Source organism: Octopus bimaculoides, chromosome 9 (assembly GCF_001194135.2).
Source record: "Octopus bimaculoides isolate UCB-OBI-ISO-001 chromosome 9, ASM119413v2, whole genome shotgun sequence".
NCBI lineage: Eukaryota > Metazoa > Mollusca > Cephalopoda > Octopoda > Octopodidae > Octopus > Octopus bimaculoides.
The window spans coordinates 15,007,617-15,020,644 of record NC_068989.1 but is presented as its reverse complement, the minus strand read 5'-3'; the positions used below and the strand labels follow the sequence as shown (position 1 = coordinate 15,020,644).

Here is a 13,028-nt window from a genome sequence, read left to right as displayed (position 1 = left end):
TACTCAATTCTTCATTATTTTCAAAATTAATTGAAACCAAAGTACTACATTTCATTGAAAATGCTGTAACAAAAAGGTTAAATGATGCTATTTCTCTCAAAAATCAAAATAACTTTTAGTTGTGGTTATGTCTGAAATGGAAAGCTATTTACTGTATTTTAACATTTATAAGGAACCCCTTTTTGTCAAAAATTGGCTTTAAAAATATGGGAGTTTCTTCTACATGGATAGTATTATAATCCTTTACAAAACCTTTTTTCCAAATTTTAAGCCCCAGAAATTAGGGGGTTCCTTATACATGTTAAAATATGGTAACTTTTGTCCCTTGTGAAAGATCTTGGTTCAAAAGTATTCAATTTTATATTAAATAGTCATATATGGTAAAAACTGAACTTTCCTATTATGTAACATCAAAATGTTGTTGCTAACTTGAACTAAATAATATTACTGTATTTTGGGGGCTTAATTTCATGGGATAAGGACAGGTCCTTAAAATAATCACATCCAAATTATGTGCCACATCTTGTAAGTGACAACTCTTATTTGCAATTATCATTCTTTTGACAGAAGTTTCTGTTTAATTTACCATTGCACTTCATCTCTTTAGCATTTAAACCAGCCATACCCAGCCAAAAATTTTCTACTTGTTTGATGTTCAAACTAGCCAGATCTAGCCTCTCACACCTACCCTATAATGTCATTGTAAAAATAAGCAATCATTTCATCGAAATCTCAAAGCTACAAGATAATGCATGATTAATTCAAAACGAAGCGAATAAATAAGCATTACATTTGACAGAGTAATCTGAGAGCTTAAAGGATTAAAGAAAAGCTCTTCCCCCCACCTTCCCGCAGAAATTAAAATCATAGTTTGTATCCACTTTGTTTTAATATTGTGTTGTCTGCAATTTTTTATAGGGTCTTAATCAAAATTCAGAAAAGAGTAATAATTGTTCTGGATTTGTGTTTGGGGAAAATCTTGCTGATAGAGTTGTGGCTGCCGACAAACCATCCTCTCCCCTTCCAGATCACAATGACTCATCTGAAGAACTCACAAATACCGGTAAGTGTTCTTTTGATATTTGGACATTTAATGGAAGCATTGGTTGTCGTTGCATGATGGGTGTGCGGGTAAAGGTGTCAGTTGATGTCCATTTTCCATGCTGGCATGGGTTGGACGGTTTGATTGAAAACTAGTAAACCGGGGAGCTGCACCAGGTTTCAATCTGATTTGGCATGCTTTCTCCAGACAGATGCCCTTCCTAGCGCCAACCACTCCAAGTGTGGTGACAGGTGTCAGTTACTAAACACCAGCATCGGCCACGACTACAATCTCACTTGGTATTGTGTCGACGCCCCCAGGCGAAGAAGTAGGATCTCCCAAGACATATAAATAGAGGTAGTCTGGCCGTGGTAGGGGTGTTGAGTAGCAGTTGAGTAAAGATCGTCCGAAGGTGCTAGATAGCAGTAGCGTTGAGACATAACACTTGGCTTGACAGGTTTTCTTAAGTTTGGTATATTCTTTGCTGCTCTAGGCACAAGGCCCGAAATTTTGTGGAGGGGGCCAATCAATTAGATCAACCTCAGTATGCAACTGGTAGTTAATTTATCGACCCTGAAAGGATGAAAGGCAAAGTTGACCTCGGTGGAATTTGAACTCAGAGCATAAAGACAGACAAAATACCGCTAAGCATTTCACCCAGCTTGCTAATGTTTCTGCCAGCTCGCTGTCGTCTTAAGCATGGTATATTTCCAAAGGTCTCGGTTACTTGTCGTTGACTTCACGAGGCCCAAAGTTCGAAGGGTACTTTTTACATGTCGGAGTGGTTGGCGTTAGGAAGGGCATCCAGCTGTAGAAACTCTGCCAAATCAGATTGGAACCTGGTGTCGCCTCCTGGTCCACCAGTCCTCAGTCAAATCGTCCAACCCATGCTAGCATGGAAAGCGGCCGTTAAACAACTATGATGATGATGATGCCCAGCACAAGTGCCAGGTATGCAATACTGGCACCAACCACGTTGCTTACAACTACGATGTCACTTGGCTTGATGGGTCTTCTCAAACTTAGCATATTGCCCAACATATCATTACCCCATGTTTAAAATATATTTTCTATCTTGACTTGGGTTGAATAATTCTGAAAATTCTTGTGTCTTTCTTTCGTTTTTTACTTGTTTCGGTCATTGGACTGTGGCCATGCTGGGGTACCGTTTTCAAAGGTTTAGTCAAACTAATTAACACAAAAGGAACTAGAGAAAGGGGGACATTCATGGCAGAGTATAAGTACAGAAGCGAAAAATTATGCGACATGGAATTCAATTATAAGTGGCCTATACTCCGCGTTGGAGGATTAAAGGCAAGAAAAAAAAATTGGTTTCAATAATTTATTTGTTTTTCAAGTGTAAATAAATAAATAAATAAATAATAAGATACAAATTAAAAAGAAAATCAATGAACAGGAGAAAATTCCATAGCAGTTAAAACGTGCTGAAAAAGTCAAATGTCCATGCAAATTCCAATATTCAGTAAACTATGGAAATGATAAAAGTTCAATTGCTCTATAAATTTCGTAATAATACATAGTTGACAGTTCAATAGGATTCAAAGTAATGTTATATTAGCAACTAGATATAAATAAGATTTTAAAAAATAAGAAAATAATCTTTTTATCAGTTCTGCTGTGGTGTATTGTTCTTTGTTTGTTTTGCTTGTCTGCCTATAGGTTTTAAGATATAGGTTCCCAAGTCCTAGATCTTAAAATAGTCCTGATTAGTTACTAAACTCAATGACATGAGTTGGTTTTACCCACCTGTGGCCTCGCATTCTTGTTGGATGACTACCTGAGCATATCATTCATTTGAAATGTTCTGGTCCCATAATGGTAGTCCAGCATTCTGATTGGTTGACAACCTGGGGATGTCCTTTTTCCATCAATTGTTTTGGTCACTAGTTTTTTGTTCTGTAGTAGTCCAACTCTCTGGTTGGTTGATTTTCTATGATTTACGTCATTTGCTTATCAAATGATGTTCATTGTTCCAGTTGGCTGCTTCCTTTAAGGCATCTCTTGTTTCTCTGTCATCTGACAGCTGAATGTTTAAAAACATTTGTTTATGTTTTTTTTTCTTGAGGGTCTGCTTTTGACTAAAATTAAGATCCAATTTGTCATTCTTGAGGTGACGTCAGAAAATGTTAAAAAAAAAATACTTTGTGTAATTATACAGTGGTTTGAAGTTAATTTTCAAATCCCACAGGAAGCCTGTTGCCTCAACTTTTGATGTATCATTGTTATTTTTATTATTTCAAGTTGTTTAGTTGGATTGAATTAACTGTTTCTTGATTCTGTTGTCATGTAGAGTATTTAGTATAATTCTGAATAAACTTATTTTCTTTGTATAATTGAAATTGGGCTGAAGTGTTTCTGATACATTGATATAAGGGGAAAATTTGTTATTTGAGATGTTTATTCATTGGGCAATGATCAGATCTCTCTCTCTCTCTCTCTCTCTCTCTCTATATATATATATATATATATATATATATATATATATATATATATATATATATATATATATATAGAGAGAGAGAGAGAGAGAGAGGGGGGGGGGTATATATGCATATACAATGAGCTTCTGTCTGTTTCTATCTTCTAAATCCACCCACATGGCTTCGGCCCATGGTTAGAGTGCAAGACACTTGTTTAAGGTGCCACACAGTGGGATGAACCTGTAAACATGTGGTTGGGAAGAATTCACTGTATCTTTCTTTGTGTTATACCTTGATGGGTTTAGTCGAACAAATCAACCCCAGTATTTTTTAAATTCTTTTTTAAGCCTGAAACTTATTCTGTCTGTTCCTTTTGCCAAGCTGCTTGGTTACAGGGACATAATTCACCATTAGTTATCAAATGATGGTGAGACAAAGACGCCCTCCCTACACACACACACACACACACATATATATATATATAATGGGTTTGCACACAGTTTCTGTCAACTAAATTCACTCACAAAACATTGGTTGGCCCAGAGCTATATAGTAGTAGGCACTTGCCCAAGATGCCTTCCAGTAGAACTGAACCTGAGACTACGTGGTTGCTATGCAAGTTTCTTAACCACACTGCCATGCCTGTCTCTGTATTATTTCTCTTTCTTTTTTTTCTTTTTTTTTTTTCCACTGACTCAAAAAAATTTAGTAATCACTGAAGTTAAAATTCTGTCATTGTTTCTGTTGATTAATTCCAGAGAAACCCTGCCAATCTCTTGAAGAATCAGCTCGAGAATATCAAATGAAACATGATGTCAGAACAGAATACAAAGAGATTGAAGTGAAAACTGGTGAAGAAGATGAGTCCAATGTTTTACAGGTAATATTCCTTGTTAATGCTGATTAGATTTTCAATATTCAGGTGGGCTGTCTGAAAAAAAAAATGGAAATTATGATTCCTTTATGACTATGAAACTTTTTGGCACAGTCATTTTAATATCGCTGATTCAATACTGGCTTATTTGACATCAATATAGGGGATATTATGTCAAGGTATCAAGTTATCAAAACCTGAACTGAAGGTTTGCAACAGCGTGGGCTCCATTTAAAAACCACTAAAGCTCTTTTGCCAGCCGCCTTCGTTCTTAGTTATTGATACTAGCTGATCTGTGGATATGAGACGTTTTGGCGCTGCCTGTTTGGCGTCAATGATTCAATGTCGACTTTTTTGTTGGCATCTGATATTTTAGTGTTTCTCTTGTCTTCCCTCTCTTTCTGTTTGTGCGTGCGAACATCTAGTCACATTTGTAGGCATGTGCAATATCTCTCTCTCTCTCTCTCTCTCTATCAATTTACTTATGTGTGTATTTCTTATTTCTTTATTGCCCACAAGGGGCTAAACATAGAGGGGACAGACAAAGGGATTAAGTCGATTACATCGACCCCATGCATAACTGGTACTTAATTTATCGACCCCGAAAGGATAAAAGGCAAAGTCGACCTCGGCGGAATTTGAACTCAGAACGTAACGGCAGACGAAATACTGCTACGCATTTCGTCCGGCGTGCTAACGTTTCTGCCAGCTCGCCGCCTTATGTGTGTATTTCTGTGTGAGCATGCATGTTTGTGTTTACCTCAGTACCAGAACATGGTTACCAAAACAGGTTCTGTATCCAGTCAGCCATGCCAAATTGTCAGCCTCCAAACAACCAAACCAATACTGGTCAGTATTGTTTCTTTAGCAAATAGTTAGTAAAATTACAGTGTGCCACATGGTGTAGATTGACCATGCAATTTTATTATAATTTCCCATACTTTTTGCTCCTCACAATTCTTGCTTTTGTAGGTTTTTATCCTTTTCAAGAGAGTTCTAAGTAGGGTCCTTCTTGGAAGCTCTACTTTTTATGCTTTCTTCCCTCATTGGCAACAAAATTTACATTTGATGATAATGCAATAGTGACTGGCTGTCACCAAACTGTCAACCACCTACTATTGACTGATGGAAGAGTAACCGAAAGATAGGTCAATTGTAGCATTTTCCTTAACACTGCCTACTATGGGAGTCGCCAGTGACACCCCATGCTTTATATTCTTAATATACCATGGGAGTCATCAGTGACTCCGAATGGGAATGTTTTTTACAGAGCCTCATATTACTGTTGTTCAGACTACACCATTCAAATTTTAGGAAATATACAGAACACATCTCTGTATTTTTTGGATGGTTCTCAGTTTGAATTAATAGAAACTGAAGTAGGGCCTAGTAAAAAAAAATACCTTTCATAAGTAACATAGTGCTGCTATGTATGTTTTGTTATGATACAGTTGTAATGTTTTACTGGAATAATTTCAAATTAAATTAAGAAAAAGAACTATCCATTTGCAATTGTAAAGCTCAAATTATAAACTAAAGAAGTTTTTCTAAGAAGAATTGTAAAACCATAAATGGAGGTATAATTGACATTTAGACCCATTTTATTGTAATTTCCACAATACAGTATGAACATATGTTCTATGCCATGGGTGTCACCAGTGACACCCTTACTGTAAATCAACCTGGTAGTGTATATAGTGAACTAGAATGTACATATGGTTAAAAAAAAATTTTTAAACACACAATTTATGACAAAATTAGACCACTAGTACAAAAGGAAATATGGTGCCAAATGAACTTGATAGGCAACATGTTAACCCCTAAGTATTTAAATGCGCCATATCTGGCCTCTCACATGTATACTGCAGTGTCATTCTGAACATAAAATTACATCATTGAAATCTTGAAGCTATGAGAATATGCCTGATGAACCCTTATATGGTGAGCATCAGTAGCTGATGTTTTAAAAAAATTTTACATGGATATGGTCGTCACCAATTGATGCCCAAGTGTCTACTTTGTCAAATGCGCATAAGCCTAAGTGGCCCTTACTGATGACGGAAATCGAGTTACAAATGGAAAATTTATACAGCAATGAAGTGGGGTTTTTTTTTCTGACTTTCTCTCATCATCAGATGAGGTAGATGATGATGATGACAATGACGAACAATGTACATTGTTTGACAACAACCATGAAGGGATCTCAAATGAATTTATGCTCACACCAGATGTAGAGGATCGTGGGTATTTTACAGCACTTTTCAATGATGAGATTGTAAATGTTATTGCGTGAGAGATTAAAAATTATTATAGCTTTTGTATTTATTCAAAATGAAAATTAGTCTTTTAAAATTAGCCTTAAGAAAGAGATATCTTTTGTGTATTTTGCCTGTTTTGTGCACACATTCTTGCAACCCTTTCCTGCTGTTAAAAGAGTTAATTCAAAACAATGTAAATAAATAAGCTTTACATTTGACAGTAATCCAAACGCTAAAGGGTTGACGATAATAATGTAAATTATTGTATATGTTCAGATTGTTCTGGAAATGCTTACAGTATATTTATAAGATGTATTTAAGGAGTATGTAACATAGATTATGTCATTTATATTTTGTATGCGTGATGAAGAGATATTTAAAGACTTCATTTATATTTTCTTTTTCTAGTCAAACTGCAAATTATTTGTATTTGACAAACCTACCTTGGTGTGGATAGAGCGAGGCCAGGGAGTTTTACGGTTGAATGATTTAGTGGGAAATGACTCAGAAAAATTTCAGTCCCGATTAGGTGAGTTGTGACTTCACTTGTCTTATCTTCCTTGTCTCATCAACCATTACTCCAGGTTGTTTTACATTTTGCATTCTTATTTTTATGTCTAATTCTGTTGTCTTGAGACAGTCATTATGCCAATGATAAACACATGCACTGGTTCCATTTCATTTCTTTATTGGTCAACCAATTAACTGATTGATTATTTGCAAGCGAGGTCGTTGCCAGTGCCGCTGGACTGGCTCCCATGCAGGTGGCATGTAAAAAAACACCTTTTTGAGCGTGGCCATTGCCAGTACCATGTGACTGGCCCTCGTGCCGGTGGCACGTAAAAGCACCCACTACACTCTTAGAGTGGTTGGCGTTAGGAAGGGCATCCAGCTGTAGAAACTCTGCCAAATCAGATTGGAGCCTGGTGCAGCCTTCTGGCTTGCCAGTCCTCAGTCAAATTGTCCAACCCATGCTAGCATGGAAAGCGGACATTAAACAATGATGATGATGATTAATCAGTGATGTGCCCTCTGAAGCAGACTTGGAGTAGAGAGGGTTTTTGTCATTGACGAGGTCACAAATGGTGATAAAAGGACTTTGACAAGCCTGATTGATTAATCAACTGAATGATTAATCAGACTATGGACTAGTTAATTGGTTAACCAACTGACAAACAAAGAAGTGAAATAGAACCAGTGCATGTGTTTATTATATTGGCATAATGACCCTCCAGAGATACAATTTTTCAACACATGAATTCACACCAAGAATCTTGTCAACCAAATACTAAAACGAAATATTTTTATGGATAATTTTTCTTGAATTGCATCTGATCAGTTAGAGAGGGAGACAACTTCAAATATGACCATCAAACATTAGCACATAATTCTGAATGAGTTAGCATTAGTTAGCGAATAGCTGTGAGCAATCCAGAGCTCATTATGCTGTACATAGTTTAGTTTTTAACCAGCATTTCCAGTATGCTTCTTGTAACCGAACAATACTGAAAAATTGTCCATTTAACTAGCCTGCTTATTTGCATGCATTCTTCAGCTCCTGTGCAGGTGGCATGTAAAATACACCATTTCGAGTGTGGCCGTTGCCAGTACCCGCCTGACTGGCCCTCGTGCCGGTGGCACGTAAAAGCACCCACTACACTCTCGGAGTGGTTGGCGTTAGGAAGGGCATCCAGCTGTAGAAACTCTGCCAAATCAGATTGGAGCCTGGTGTAGCCATCTGGTTTCACCAGTCCTCACTCAAATCATCCAACCCATGCTAGCATGGAAAGCGGACGTTAAACGGCAATGATGATGATGATCCTTTCTGCTATAGGCACAAGCCCTGAAATGGGGTCGGGTGCCAGCTTTATCAATTCCAATGCTTGACCGGTACTTACTTCCAGTGGAGCAGGCTCGCTTCATTTCTTTCAAGTCTTCACAAACCTGCTGCATTTAAAGGCTCACATCACACTATCATGTAACATCAGGTTTCATACACAATCATATAATCTACCTTTCTCGAAGCGAAGACTTGGTTGCCATGTGAGATCATGATTTTTTTTTTTAGTCCACTCTGCCGAGTGGTTGGTGTTAGGAAGGGTATCCAACTGTAAAAACCATGCCAAAACAGACACACACAGAAGTCTGGTGCAGTCTTCAGATCTTTTTTAAAACGGGGGCCACATTTTTCATTAATGTTTTACGTAGTGTTTTTGGTACCGAAAGACTTTCAAACTTCGTATACTTATCTATTTTGTGTTATAGAACAGAAAAATATTTTTGTATTCGAATTTATTTCATGTAAAAAATTGTCTTATTTCGATAATTTCAACCAATCACTGACATGTATTCAGTTGTTTACATTTACTCCTTTGGCTGATTAAGCCATAGCTTCGTTTTATTTGCTTTTTGCATTTTAAATTTGCTGTTTTACCCTAACCCTAACCCTAACACCGATAGAATTGTTTCAGAATCGTTTGTTTATGTAGTCGGCACTTAATGTATATCGGCTGAATGGACGTCAGTGATTGGTTGAAATTACAGAAATATGACAACTTTAATATGGAATAACTTATGGATTTCTTTTTTTTTATAAGAAGACTAAGAGAAAAAGATGTTTTATATGACACATTCTACCAGTGTTCCAAAGTGTTTCGTTAATGAAAAATGTGGCCCCCGTTTTAAAAAAGATCCCTCTCACCTGCAGTGTCTTCATACTCTGGTATTTTGACTCACCAAAAAACCGTTTCTTCCCCCACCGGCCGGACATTCCATGTTAGTTGTAAATGGATGTTATCATCATACAAGCAACATCCTTTGTTTCTAATCTTCTATGAAAACATATCTGGGGAAATATTACGTTACTTGGAAACCGATAAGTGTTAGCAACAGGAAGAGCATCAGGTCATAGAAAATCCACTCAAAACAAAATCCATCTAACCCATGCAAGCATGGAAAAACGGACTTTGAAACGATGGAGAATTAAAAGGATATTACTATTAACCCATTACCTCCCATAATTCTATTAACTGTAATTATTTTTATGAAACTTTGATTTCTAGAATAAAACAGCCTTAGAAACACACTGGAATGATCAAAATAACATTTCAAAATTACATTTTAAATAGAAATAAGTGAGATATTGGGTGAAAAATTAGCAAACCTCATTTGAATATCAGAGAAATATACCTAGTAGATATAGCAAAAAGGTTAGATACGTGTAAATATTGACAGATAATTACGAAATTTGTAATTTTTAAGTGATCTCATATGAGATCACTGGTAGGTAATGGGTTAAAAATCAGCCTTTAAAAGCGTGACAGGTGTTTGTCATAGCCATTATAAATATGTTAGTCGATTCATTCATTCATTGCTATCGTAATCAATTTACCAACACAGCTTAACTCACAAGTTTCTATGGTTTTTTGTTGAAAAAAAAATAATATGGAAAATTAAAAAAAAGAAAAACATTTTCACTGTGTAATTCTCTATTATAAAATATTATAAACTATTTGAAGAGTTGCTGTTGTAAACTTTGAACTTTATATACCCCCAAAGGTTGTGCATGTGCTTTGTTTGGACTATACACCATAGAACCAGGATATAGCAGAAACAGTTCAGGTTTTGATAAAAAATGTCCACCCCCTCCGCACTCCACCATTCAACCCCATCAAATTGTGTTGTGATCTAATCTCTAAAACACATCATTTCTGCATTTCACTGTTTCTCCGTGAATTGTTTTCTTAAATTTGTCCGTTTGACAGCTTTTCAAAACAGCTGTAAAAAGAAATGTTAATTTCATATTGTCAGGTTGCAACGGAGAGAAAGAGAGAGGGAGGGATGGAAGGAGGAGGTGGCAGAGTGCATTATGCTCGAAAGTATGTCTTTCATTATTCTAAGGTGCAAATTTGAAGAGATAATTGCTAGACTTTGATTTTCTATTTTTGTCTGCTGTTTCAAGGCCAGCCAAAGCCTTGTAAGTGGATTGGTAAATGGAAACTGAAAGAAGTTCATCATATATATATATATATATATATATGTGTGTGTATGTTTTTGCCTCCTTCTCTTCACATCATGTGATAATTGTAAAAGAGTGTCACTGTCATAAAATTAGTGTCATTTATTTTCCAATATTCTGTGTAAACATGTCCTGACCGTGGGGAAATGTGTGGAGGCACATGGCTTGGTGGTTAGGGTATTGGACTCGTGAACATAAGATTCATCATCGTCATCATCATTTAATGTCCGTTGTCCATGCTGGTATGGGTTGGATGGTTTGACTGAGCTGGTATGCTGGAAGTCTGTGCCAGGCTCCGGTCTGATTCGGTATGGTTTTCTACATCTGGATGCCCTTCCTAACGCCAACCGTTCTGAGAGTGTAATGGGTGCTTTTATGTGCCACTGGCATGACACCGGTGCCTGCCACAACTGTGATTTTGCTCAGCTTGATAGGTCTTCTCAAGCACAACATAATGCCAAAGGCCTTGGCCTTTGTCTCTGTGAGGCCCAACACTCGAAAGGAACTTGACCACTTTACCTCCATGAGGCCTAATGCTCAAAAGGAATTCAGTCACTTTGCCTCCATGAGGCCTACTCAAAAGGGACTCAGCCACTATGCCTCCATCAGGCCCAACACTCGAAAGGAACTCAGCTACTATGCCTTCATCAGGCCAAGCGCTCGAAAAGAACTCAGCCATTTTGCCTCCTTGAGGCCCAACATTCAAAGGTTGATTTTTTTACGTGCCACCATCACGTTTCAATTTCTGGACTGGGCAATGCATTGTGTTCTTGAGGAAAAAAAACTTCATTTTATGTTGCTCCAGTTCACTCAGCTGCCAAAAATGAATAATCCTGTGATGGACCACGTCCCACCCTGGGGGAGAAAATGTATATTGAGTCTCTTTAACTCGGGAAGGATGTTTATCATTTTTATCCAAGGGGAAATATTACCTTGCTTGGAAACAGGTGAGAGTTGAATACAGGAAGAGCAGGTATCCAGCTGTAGAAAATCTGCCTGACCCATGCAAACATGGAAAAAGTGGATGTTAAAACGGTGATGAGTTGGATGCTCTTCATGTTAATCATAATATGGCCATGAAGTAGGATTGACGCATGTGTCCCCTTCTTCAGCAAGACACTTGTTCCTGCCACTCTATCATACTTTCACATCCTACAAGACTATACCTCACACAGTTGAGGGTGTCTTATGAGTATTTGGTGATCTCACTAACATCATCATCATCATCATCGTTTAACGTCCGCTTTCCATGCTAGCATGGGTTGGACGATTTGACTGAGGACTGGTGAACTGGATGGCTACACCAGGCTCCAATCTGATTTGGCAGAGTTTCTACAGCTGGATGCCCTTCCTAACGCCAACCACTCCGAGAGTGTAATGTGTGCATTTACGTGCCACCGGCACAACGGCCAGTCAGGCGGTACTGGCAACGACCACGCTTGAAATGGTGTATTTTATGTGCCACCTGCACAAGAGCCAGTCCAGCGGCACTGGCAACGATCTCGCTCAAAAGTCCTTACATATGCCACCAGCACAAGTGCCAAGAAGGCGACGCTGGGCACAGGTGCCATCACGATTTCGCTTTCGCTTGCCCCAACAGGTCTTCACAAGAAGAGTTTTGTGTCCAATGAAGGAGACGACGTTGGCATGGGTGCCAGTCGTCGAATTTAGTTCTGTTGTTATTTTCTGTCTTCCTTTTATAACGATAAGAAGAAAATACTAAACATTGAGAGGTAATTAAGAGAATAGGCAATCTGTAATAAGATCTGTTTGGATATAGTTTTAAACACGCAAACGGATTTTTTAAAGTAATCTGATGTTTATTACTGACCTTCTTTTTTGAGATATTTGTGGTTAATCTAATGTGTGCTTCTATTATACTTCAGTAATGAGATCACAAGGAAGTTTACGAGTGATATTGAACACTAAAATCTGGACAGGAATGACCGTGAAGAAAGCCAGTCAGAAGAGTGTACGACTAACTGCCACCGATGGTGATGGCGTGAAAGTATTTCTCATCGTAGTGAGTATTTAATTAATTAATTGTCACGGAAATCCTAGTTGTGTTTTTATGCCGAACCCCCACTTACGTATTCTCTTTATTCAGATGTTTTCCTTTCATCAGTTTGTAGGCGTAGGAGTGGCTGTGTGGTAAGTAGCTTGCTTACCAACCACATGGTTCCGGGTTCAGTCCCACTGCGTGGCACCTTGGGCAAGTGTCTTCTACTATAGCCTCGGGCCGACCAAAGCCTTGTGAGTGGATTTGGTAGACGGAAACTGAAAGAAGCCCGTCGTATATATGTATATATATATATATGTATGTGTGTTGTGTATATGTTTGTGTGTCTGTGTTTGTCCCCCCAACATCGCTTGACAACCGATGCTGGTGTGTTTA

The 13,028-nt window shown here is 37.8% G+C and overlaps 1 protein-coding gene across 2 annotated transcripts in view; it reads left to right on the top strand.

Moving 5' to 3' along the window:
• LOC106874619 (ran-binding protein 3) overlaps window positions 1-13,028 on the top strand; it is a 43,465-nt gene that overhangs the window by 26,817 nt on the left and 3,620 nt on the right. For both annotated transcript variants that reach the window (XM_014922409.2, XM_014922411.2), the window contains 4 exons: window positions 919-1,063; window positions 4,242-4,363; window positions 7,024-7,144; window positions 12,520-12,656. In XM_014922409.2, the coding sequence (XP_014777895.1) occupies window positions 919-1,063; window positions 4,242-4,363; window positions 7,024-7,144; window positions 12,520-12,656 (525 nt within the window). The remainder of the gene's footprint in view (window positions 1-918; window positions 1,064-4,241; window positions 4,364-7,023; window positions 7,145-12,519; window positions 12,657-13,028) is intronic.